At 39.2% G+C, this 11,231-nt stretch overlaps 1 protein-coding gene and 1 long non-coding RNA gene across 2 annotated transcripts; one reads left to right on the forward strand and one right to left on the reverse strand.

Annotated features, from left to right (window-relative positions):
- The first annotated feature begins 15 nt into the window (after positions 1-15).
- On the forward strand, positions 16-2,800 carry ppdpfb (pancreatic progenitor cell differentiation and proliferation factor b). The gene is made up of 5 exons (XM_087781158.1): positions 16-173; positions 801-898; positions 1,129-1,206; positions 2,079-2,172; positions 2,280-2,800. Exons 2-5 carry the CDS (start codon positions 844-846, stop codon positions 2,380-2,382), a joined length of 330 nt encoding a protein of 109 aa, XP_087637284.1. The 5' UTR covers positions 16-173; positions 801-843; the 3' UTR covers positions 2,383-2,800.
- Positions 2,801-4,478: 1,678 nt separating this feature from the next.
- Positions 4,479-9,166, reverse strand: LOC148059586 (uncharacterized). The gene is made up of 4 exons (XR_015709382.1): positions 9,026-9,166; positions 7,360-7,449; positions 6,725-6,835; positions 4,479-5,772 (listed from the first exon to the last, which is right to left on the reverse strand). It is a non-coding gene; the product is annotated as an uncharacterized LOC148059586 (long non-coding RNA).
- Positions 9,167-11,231: the final 2,065 nt, after the last annotated feature.

Consider the following 11,231-nt stretch of genomic DNA (forward strand, 5'->3'; position numbering starts at 1 on the left):
GTCCGCTCGGAGCCATTAAACCGCAGCGTTGAAATCCTCCCGGGTTGGAGGGTGACATTGACCCGAACCTTCGTTCAAATGGGCCCCGTCGCCTAGCGTTCATCCCCCGCAGCCTCGCTGACCGAGCAGAACTGAGCGCCGCCGAACATAGAGCACGTTTGGGTCACAGGAAGGTGAGCGTCTTCTCCGGGGTCACCGTTAGTAAAATGGTGGACAAGAACATCTGCTTTTTAAATCCATGTTTCCTGTGCGTCTGTCGCTGTGTAACGAATAATGAACTGATCAAATACTTTTAATAAAACTGAAGAGTTAAATTATTCTGTCTATTTACACCAACATGTTTCCTTTTTTTTTTACTCTTTGCAATGGCGTCAAAATGGAGGAATGTTCCATCTTAAAATCGTTATTAAACTCATTTATTCGGTATAAAAAACATTAAAACTGCGCCATTTTGATGCACTATTGCGATTTATCGTGAGTTCATGGATGGCATCGAAACTACAGCTTTGCAAAAACAAAACAAGACGTGACGTCATTTCCCCCAGAATGCGGCGTTGTTTTGCTGCAGTTGAGCCTCATGTAGATGTTTGAAGCGATGACGTCATTTTAATTTGTTGACATAGTCTGAATTAAAAAAAACAAACAAAAAAAAACTCGTTGGATTAGTTAAAACACCATTTCCAAACATGACCTATATTTTAATTTATTAAATAATGGGTGTTATTTGGGGGTGTTTAATCATTTTTCTGGACTCTGGACAATATCTAATATATAATGTTTCCATTTTTGTTTTATTCCAGGTTTCCATCAAGTGTTCAACGAACAGTGACCTCGGACAGCACGATGGCAGCCATCCCAGCAGGCGGTTCTCTCATGGCCACCACTGACTACTACCGAAGTGAGTATAATAATAATATTATTATATTTGTGTAGCGCCTTTTCTAGGCCAGTATTGTATGATCAAAGTCCATCTTCTTCTGCTTATTGTTGACTTTAAAAACGAGGCCATAGTTTAGCGCTTGAGGCCAACGACTGTGTTTGACTTTATGATAACATGATTTGTCGTAAAAATATTTGTTTTGGTTAAACGCGGTGTATTTATATATATATTTATTTCTCCACCTTCAGGGCGCATCGGCTCTACGTCCAGCAGCAGCTCGTGTGGCAGTTCGGAGTTCAGCGGCGAGGTCATCCCTCACCATCCGGGTGAGTCTTTGAGAGATGATGGTTGTTGTTATTGACGTTACTTTGGGGCAGATAAACTCCTCATTTCAACTGGTTCTAGTTTATGGCAAATTAATTTTAATGTATTGATTGCTTGATACACCTTTTTATTAATAATCACAGATGTTCACAAAAGAATAAACATTATATTAATATGTAAAGTACACATATTACAAATGATGGCATAATGACGACATCGTAAAATATGTTTTTAAAATGGAAGCGGTTCTTTTTACTTACGCAAGTATCATTGTGTAGCCATTATCACTACAGAATATTGGTTGCGGGTTCCATTGACGTAACTGTATTGGATACTGAGTGGAATACATCCGTTTGTCTTTGTTTATTGAAGCTGATCGTTGAAATAAAGGGTTTAAAGGTCGTACATGCTGTCAAGAGTGCTCAGTGATTTGTTTGCTGTATGTGCCTGTTAGTGTAGCAGTTTTTTTTTTTCTTCCTCGCTGTGAAGTAGGTGAAAGTTGACGCTGGAGTTTGCCCTGAATTAAGTCGTCGCTGCAGATTCTCAAGTCCTCAAAACTAGGTCATGTTGTTTCTTTGTGCTGAGACATCCTTCTGCAAACAGAAGCTGCATTGAAGTCCACTATGTCTTGAGTGGGAAAAGTATTTTGACCTAGAATTCGTTTGGTATGTAGCTACAGTCCTGTGAGGAGCAGCAGCTGCCGGGTGGGGCGGGGGGGTCCGGGGCAGCCCATGAGTTCTGCTGGCAGAGACGAATGTTCTGACAGAAGGGGGGGAAAACAAGTCACTGAAGTCCAACTAGAGCTTTTCAGAGCTAATCTTGAACCTGCTGTGAACTTTTACAATAACTTTTTGTATTGTCGTTGTCTGAACAGGACTCCCCAAACAGGACTCTGGCCATTGGTGGTCTAGTTTCTTCTTTGGGAAGAACCCGGGGATGACCCCCCTTACTGAGGAGGCACAGCAGAAGTAAGGGACACACTTCGTTAACTTAGTTTTTTTTTAATCTTCTATGCATCTTTGATATGATGCATCAAGAATCCATTGGCAGATTTTAAGTGTTTCTGTCTCCTCAGGGCGGGGGTTCAAGGCGGTCAGATCACGTGCATCGCCAGGGAGATGGTGTTGCAGCGTCAAGTGAGCGAGAGCAGTGACTCAGGAAGTCCCACCTCCCCCTGATCCTGTCGCCCCCAACACCACCAAAAACTATGACCAACGCTAGGTGGCGGGAGGATGTCCCGTTTACATTTCTTTATTTTTTTTTTACATTGTATCATTTTTGTCACGGTTCATTGTAGTGAAGGCTGCCATGTGTGTTTTGGTAATATTCTTTTTATTGGAGACCAAAAAAAAAGTGTATACAAAAACAAATGTTTTTAAAAAAATGTAACTGATGAGCACCAGTTATTCTGTGCCTGTAATGCACTGAGTAGAAACATTTATTGTTAATCATGTTTTTTTTTTTAACATTTGTACTGATGTGTGTTTGTACTACTGTGGCATCTTGGACACGCATTTAATGCCGGATATTTTTCCACTTTGTCACCATGTAATTGAAGAAGAAAAACATGCAATAAAGTAGACTTTGCAGCCTGAAGGCTTGTGTCAGCGACTTGTTTACACTTGGACAAAGGCTATGGTATCACAGGAATTTATGTTTCATGAATCAATCAAGAGACACAAAATCAAACTTATTGTATTGCCCTTTTTAATTGATTAAACCTGGAAATGGCATTATTTAGTAAAATACTGCTTAATTCCAAATGGAAGATGGGAAAACAAATGGTTACAACACCCTTCACTGAGGTTATTTAACTCTTGGCTGCATGTCAACGTGCACATCTGGAAAGTAGGTCACTCGATATTTTCTTTAGTTCCGGCAGATGTTTCGGTGAAAATGGAAAACAGATTTTTGTTTTCACTTTAAAAACACTGATCTCTACGACTTTTTCTTAAATGTATTTTCATCTGTGCACGGAAGACATTACAGATAGACAAAAAGTTAAATTAGATATCTAGGCTAATCAAACAATGAGGTAACGTACCTACACGTACACGCCTGAGGTGTACCTACACCAAAACAGGAAGTCACGTGATTAATGTTAATATGTTAATGAATTCCCGAATAGATGAATTTGTCCATTTTCTGCGCTAAAAAAATATTTAAACGACCTTAAAACTCTTAACAAATATAGACTTAAAAATAGCTGTTTTTGAGCTCAATTGTTGTGATTGTGTAAGAAACGTAAAAGTCCACATTTAAATCATTGTATGTTAAAAATCTAAAAGGAAAAGGTGCATTCCATAATGTGTTAAATTGTCATAAAGGTATTTATTTAGGACATATAGAAAAAAGTATATATATAAAAAAAAGAAAAATAATTCAAACTAATGCTGTGACGTCACGCGAGGGACGAGCCCACGTGACTGGACGTTGATTGAACCACCTGTTTAATTTAATTAGTTCGAGACGCGATTAATTTAAAGAAGGTTCTGGTGAGTTTCTCTCTCAAAACTGTCTTTAAACGAGTATATCTATGCTAATGAAAGAACAGGCTTTAAGCGAATGTTTACACGTGAACCTCTACAAGATGATGGTTTAGGAGCAAAACGGAAGTGACAAAGGTAATGGTTATTACAAGCCTTTATTTGCTATTAAAACTTCGCATTTATTACTATTATTAATAATAATAAATACGTTTTTGAACTTGTTATACTGCTTTCATAATAACATTTTATTTTTCATTTTATTATGTGTTTTTATCTTTGAGTACACATGCTTATTTGTTCATAACAAGGTTCCCGAACCTATTTTCACCGTAAATTGTTGGAATTACCTTAAGATAAAAACGGTACAAATTAATCTTTATAGGTTGTTTTTTTTTCCACTCATTTTTACAGGTTTTAAATAAACTTGCCAAGATTCATTGACTGTTATTTAAGAGAAATTACTGACTTCACTTTGCATCATGACACGATCAGGTCAATATTATTTGTCCCTTCATTTCTTTGCGACTTAAAAAACAAACAAACAAGTAGAATATTTTTATCTAATACAATTTGAATAGTAAACCAAGTAAAGTCAATAGTAAACTGGTTTTGTCTTTATATTACATTATATCCAAATACTTTTAGGTACTAATAAATCATTTTTGTGTTTAGCTAATTTCACTAGTTTACAGGTTTATTTCAAAGGCTAATGTTACTTTAGAGAAAATATCATCTTTTACCAAAATAAAACTTCTTTCAGACGTTAGAAATCAATAGAACAGAAATTGTACACAAGAGATTTTATTTTCTCTCTGTAAGACCCTGTAACAGAAGCCTCACGGCCCAGTACCGGTAACCGGACCAGGGGTCCTTATTGTCATTTATGTTGTACTTTATGTGATACTCTTTAATGCATCCGTTTTCAAGTTGTTTTCCTTCAAGTAGACGAGCTGTGATATGAAGCCACTCCAGCGATTGCGTAACCTCGCTCACCCTCTGCTGACTCGACGCTTAACCGTTAGCCGGCCCCACCGAAAAACCAGCGACGATGCAAAAAAAAGCTGAACCAAATTTTCTACGAGCTCTTTATCTCTTGACCCATTAACGATGAGAGAACTCTCCTGATGTGAGGATTTTTCCCACTCAACAGTAAAACGGTTTGTGTAACCACCACTGTCCTCTGTTCGGGCTCCATGGAGCAGAGGGAAGACAAACAATGGTGGAGTGGATGCTCGGCATGAGTGGAAAAGGGTGAAAAGCATGTTTGTTCTCTTCTGCTGTCTGGAGATGAAGTTGGCAGTTTTTCCAGGTCATCGACTTATTGGTGGTTCAGTGACACACATGAATACGCATTTAATTTAGATTTTAAAGGTCAATCATGCATATAAATGCTCTATAAAGCAGTCAGAAAATTATTTTTTATCTTTCTTTCTTGACTATATTTTAAGGTGATGAATCAGATTGTCCTCCAACAAGATGCAGATGATTCAGTGAGCATCCAGGAATCGAGGTAAGCGCTGTTTTCTCTCGATAAACATGAATAATCTTCCAACAAATTGACTCGTTGGTTCCCTTTTTATCTGACGGACAGAATGTGTCTTCTCAATGCATCGTTGTCTGACTTTACTGTGCATCATGACACTACCGAGTCAGGCTTTTGCACTCGTCACTCAATAACCAAAACTGATTGATTGAATGTTGATTCTGAATATTTTCATGATAAAACTTGACTTAGTAAAATAGTCTTCAACTAAGTAAATAGAAAAGTGCCAAAATGTACTTGTGGTTAGAAACTTGTCTCTTTCCCTGTTAAAGTTAGTAAGTGTAGCTGTTAACCTCAGTAGTTCACGCAACATGCATGAAAAATGTATTTTTTCACATTTTTCTATGGGTCCAGAACCATATGGGTGTCCTTGTGAATCAGGTGGTCCAAAAGTGCAACGCGAGCCGGGTTTTCCTCCATGTATTCCTCTTCAGGGGAGGTTCAGTTGATTTTCCTCACATTCCGCTGGGCTGATGGTTTGGGCGGCTCTGAGGACCTAAGGGTAACATCTACCCACAGTTCGAGTCTCCTACCACCTGCGAAAAAATAGTTTTGAGTATTCTATGTAAATGTAGGTTAATATCGATACATTTATTATAATTTTTAATTCAAACCATTTATATTTCAGGTGTAACCTCCAAATTCCGAAATTGTTGCGCCTGCATTATAATTCATAATGCAGGCGCAACAATACATTATATTGTGATACTGTAGGAACGAGGATATATTTGTAGTATTGTCGAGTACTTGACCTTTAGGGTTGCAGAATTTACAGACCACATGACTCTTGATAAAGTCGTAACCGCTTTATTTGTTAATGAAATAGAAATTTGCCAATAACTCGGCTTTAAAAAGCTGCTGGAGTTGACTGTATCCCCTCGTCCTTAGTCATCGCTTGGATCTGGCATGTTTTGTTTCTTTAGCTGCACAGGACGTAATGATGCTGCCATCTGACATCCAGTTGTAAGTATTTGCTTGTTACTTGTAAATAATTAATCAAATTATTTGATTTCATAGAAAGTTGAATGAAGTAATATATACATTATAGTGGGAAAGTATCAATATTTTCTTAACCCCCCCCCCTCCATATAAACCTGCAACCCTCAAAGATCTCAGGGTGAAAACAACATGGAATACTGTCCCTGAACGATCTGTCCTCCGACATACCTGTGTTTGCTGACCTACTTGAGTCGGTGAGAAAACACCATCAAGATTCTGCTGACACGTGTGAAAGAACGAAGCTGTGTTTTGTGCAGCGACTAAGGATAAACACGAGGCACTGCCAGCAACAGAGTATGAATCAGTTGTTTTTGCAAAGTATGACGGTCAAACCCCCCCGCCCCCCTGAAAGAGGCCCTGCCTGAAAGAACATGGAGTTCTGGAGTATGATGTTCCTGCAGCAGTCGGGAAAGATTTACCCTTTCACCCAAAATTATTTTGGAAGTAAGTCCCAAATATCAATCCTGTCCACGTTAAGCCCATGTTTACCTGCGGGTGTTTCCATGGTGATCATGAGGGTGACCATTCTCTGCCCAGGTCGGGCTGAACCGTAGTCACAGCTGTAGTTGGGTCTGTCTTGCCCTGCAGTAGATGTGCAGTCTGAAACGTTATGAAAACAACCCCAAATTATAATCTCCTTGGTGCAGGTAACTTTACTGTGGTCATAATCCGGTAAAAGTCATGTCTGTTATCTCAAGTCTGTTTATTTACTAGGTCTGAACTGATCATGTTTGTCATTGATGAGTCTTGATCAGTCAACGGTTTATCTGCACTACAAGTGTTTTCTCAAATCAAAATACTGATGTTGTTACTTGAGTGTACGCAGGGTCAAAGTCAAACTATGACTTGGTGTTCAGAGTAATTGGTGCTGTTGTTTGTGGAAGCAGGGACTATAAAGTGATTGGTTCAAAGGTTGTATAAACTTGAGTCCATTAAGGAAGTAATTTATATTTGGAGCGCTTTTCCAGACCAGGGTCACAAAGCGCTTAAACAATCAAAACAATACTCTACTATGTTTGGGTCACAGTTCTCGTGAGACTGATAAGTGTGTTTACAGCACGACCACGTGAAACGCATGACTCTGTTATTTCTTTCCTCCTGATCTTGTGTTTGTCGTGACTTACTCTTGTAGAAGTGGTTTCGGGCGAGCAGGCAGGCGGGAGCGTTGACACTGGTCATGGTGCGTTGTGTCGCCGGTCTACAGTGTGACCATCCTACATGGAGACAAAGTCCTTTCAATACTATTATAACATGATGGCCATGAAACCAACTTTTATATCCACTTTGAGCTACTTTGACCAAGTTCTTTCCATTCCCCCACTCTCTGATCCAGCCTGAGTCTGGTTCTGCTTGAGATTTCTGTCTGAGATGTTTTTCTCATCAACGGCACACATTTTGACTCGCTGTGACCTGTTTTTCTCTTATTTTAAGGGATTTTTAAACTGCAAGTTATATAGACATAACTTTGTTATGATTGGACACTTTATCCTTGTTGTATCAGGATGCCCAACAACAAATGTGTATGTCGTATCCCTTGTGTTTTTTCTGGGTCAAGATGAATTACTTCCCTTGCTTAAAATTAAAATTACACATGCAGTGGTAAAGGTCATTGACCTTGACCCAGAAACGACACAAGGGTTAAAATAAAACTTCACAAACTCCTGAAATGGCTCCCTTTCGACTCGAGGCATTTATCAAGAGTTCAGCATAAAGGAAAGACAGATATTTATATGATACTGTTCATCTTATACTTTCTTTTCATTACAGACGGAAGTAGAAACGTTAGACAAATTTAAATTTGTCTAACGTTTGAACTCACAGCTCCACAATAATCTGAACCGGGATCAGTGAGGTTAGTGTTAGACTTGTTTGTTTTCTCTGATATCAAAGCCTCTGGATGTTTGCTTTCTGTCGTCCCTTGACTCCAAAGCTTGTTGTTTATTTGAAGAGCTCGTATTGATCGTTCTATTTTAAAACTATCTAGTTTACTCTTTCCTCGTGTAAAAATCAATTTGACCAGAATTGGTTTGAACTAGCTTTTTTTTTACTTCAGAAAATCACTTGTGAATACAAACGGTTAAGAGATGGCTGGAAAGATCAAATTGTATAGACTGTATTATGAGATTAACTAACGGAAGGATCAACTTTCTGCAGCACTGAGTACGGTATGTTCTGCTATAAATCCTGAGCGCCTGAAAATATATCCAACATAGCTTTGAAGACTAAAACAGGGATGTAGGTCAAAGGTTACTCCTCATTGAATTGTTTCTCCCGATGGCCTGGTTCATCAACTGCTGAGGCCGACGACGGATCGTGCGAGCATGATATCCACGTCTCATTTAACATCCATTTATAAATATGAAATATAAGTAACGGCAGTGATCCGAGACATACTTTCTTATTTTAGCTGCCTTTATATGACCTACTTGAGTCGGATCTAGGTCAGAAGTCAAAACATCATTTGATATCATGACTCATTAAATTCTGTCAATTCGGACTCATTAAAAATGAAGTTGAGATAATTAGTTTTCACCTGAAAATGTTCAGTTGTTTACAAGCGTCATGACAAAAGAACAGTTTTGTCGTTGCCTCTGAGCCAAGCATCAGAAAACGAGTGAGTAAGGAAGTAAGATAATTATACAGCTTTGTTTAAAAGCGAATAAAAAATGTTACTATTTTGACTGAAGCTGTTGAAATCCACTGCTGTAGCGGCCACTGTCAAATAAAACTTGTAAACTAGTTTTGCACAAATCATTGTTTAACACCTGTATGGACCTTCAAACTACTCACCTTATGTCAGGGAACTTTCTGATGCGACCGGACAGTCTGAAATCCAGAGCGCATAGAAATCCAAACATGGAACTCAATTGTGCAAGATGAGGATCTTTAGTTTTCTTCCTACACACCGCGCACGCCTCCTTCTGAGCTCTATCATGTAAGCAGGCGGAAAAAAATCTCCTCGCTGCCCCCCCCCACCCTCAGTGTCTGTTTCATCCACCTCTTATTTCAGCCTCGGAATAGCAAATGGCTGACATGATGTTAAAATAGGATTGGGTTCAGATCAGGTCTTGAATGTGAACGTACTGTGGGTCATGTGACCCAAAAGATGAAGGTGAAAATGATCCAGGCAAGAGGAATGGAGTGATGAAGAGGAGGCTGACTACCTGTCAACCACTGATGGGAAATGCAGAAACGTAAAAGTAGGTAAGTAATATTTGTAGAGCGCTTTTCTGGACCAGGGTCACAAAGCGCTTAAACAATCAATACAATACCTAATAAAATAGATTCTTAAAAGGTCAAGACAACACAGAGAACAACACAGGAGTCTCAGAGAATCAAGGAAAAGGCTGCACGAATAAAAGTCTTAAGATGTTTCTTGAAGGAGTCAGTAGATCATCAAACACAGAGGGAGAGGAAGATCGTTCCAAAGCTTAGGAGCAACAGTCTGGAAGGATTTCTTTCTCTGGTCCTGAACCGTGTGCGCAGAACCATCAGTAGATTCTGATCCTCAGAGCCCGAGCTGGAGTGTAAGGCTGGATCAGATCACTGATGTAAGGAGGAGCCTGACCATGAATTCTAAGAACCAGAATTTTAAATTGATCCTGAAAGAAACTGGCAGCCAGTGAAGAGATTGAAGGATCTGAGAAATGTGAGTTCTTCTACTAGAGCAGGTCAGAAAACTCGCTAAAAGGAACTGCTAATTCAAGATGAACTAGATGAATCAAAAACATTGCTTTACAACAACTAATCAAACACTAAACGATCCAACTGTTTTTGTTAGATTGTGGGGTAGAGTTTGACAGAGTTTGTAAGAATCCAAACAGCCGTAATATACACCTTCATTTTTTTTGTACTGAAATATTTTCATAAAACTTGTGATGACACAACTTAAAACAAGTTGAATGACTCGTATACCGTGACTTTAGGTGTTTTGTGTGATTTTTAGTTTCACTGTAAAAGTTCTTGGGGATGGTGTGAACATGCTACATATCGCTCTGGTTGTGGTCGTCGCTCAACGAAAAATCTTAAAGGGCTGCTGAATAGAAACTGTTCAAGTGGCTCCCCCTAGTGTCACAACAGGAAAACTTCAATGTCTCAGAACCTGAGATTTCAACTGAGTCGTGACGGTTCGACCTTAAAGGTGCAACTAATCTGAACACTTTCTTGACTCACTGATGTTTCGAATGTTTAAGTCTCTCATCATGACCATGTTTTTAACTTATTACTTTATAAAGTTCTCCCCCGTCTTAAACCAAGGCGAACGAGAGGTTACGAGAGTGAAGTCCATTATGACGTAATAATGGCTTCACTCCTCCTCCAGCCAGCTGTAATCACACTCCGCTTTGTTTATACAACAAGCCCCTTGGAGATGGAGACTTCCGTGGTTCATAACGCGCGGTGGTTATGGTAAACAAGATTTTGTCGAAGTAGGCGGGGCTTAAGATCATTTTCTAATGTAAATATTTCAATGAAAAGAGAGGTCCAACATCTATTCAAGACTCACTTAAATCAACATACGTTTTTTTTAAACCACCAGAATTATGTACTGCTGCTTAACAAATCATCGGGTCACAGAAGGGAAGTGAGTCTATTCCCGTCTCTCTGTTGAGTGACTCCGCAAAACTTGAGTCACATTTCCACACCATGAACCCGGGCTGGAGTCGTCCCAAAAGAACCTGATGACCGCCAACTCTCAGCACGACTTGGAAGCGTGCTGAACTCATGCAGGCGACGTGGAGGGAAAGTATCCAGGGTTTATTTTGGGGTGTGATTAATGTTGCAACGTTGACGGACATCACAGTGAGCAATTTATAAAATATGTAGTAGTAATCGTTTTCTAAGTAGTTCAGTAAATAAGGGTAAGGTAAGGTAAAACTTTATTGATCCCTCAGGAGGTCTCCTTCGGGAAATTGTTTGAAAGTAGTTGAAAATAGTTGAAAGGTCAACTTGTTGTCAGAGCTCCAGGAAGAATGGGGTCAAATGTGAAATGACCTGG

This window comes from Callionymus lyra, chromosome 19, assembly GCF_982586985.1.
Source record: "Callionymus lyra chromosome 19, fCalLyr1.hap1.1, whole genome shotgun sequence".
In the NCBI taxonomy this organism is placed as follows: Eukaryota; Metazoa; Chordata; class Actinopteri; order Syngnathiformes; family Callionymidae; genus Callionymus; species Callionymus lyra.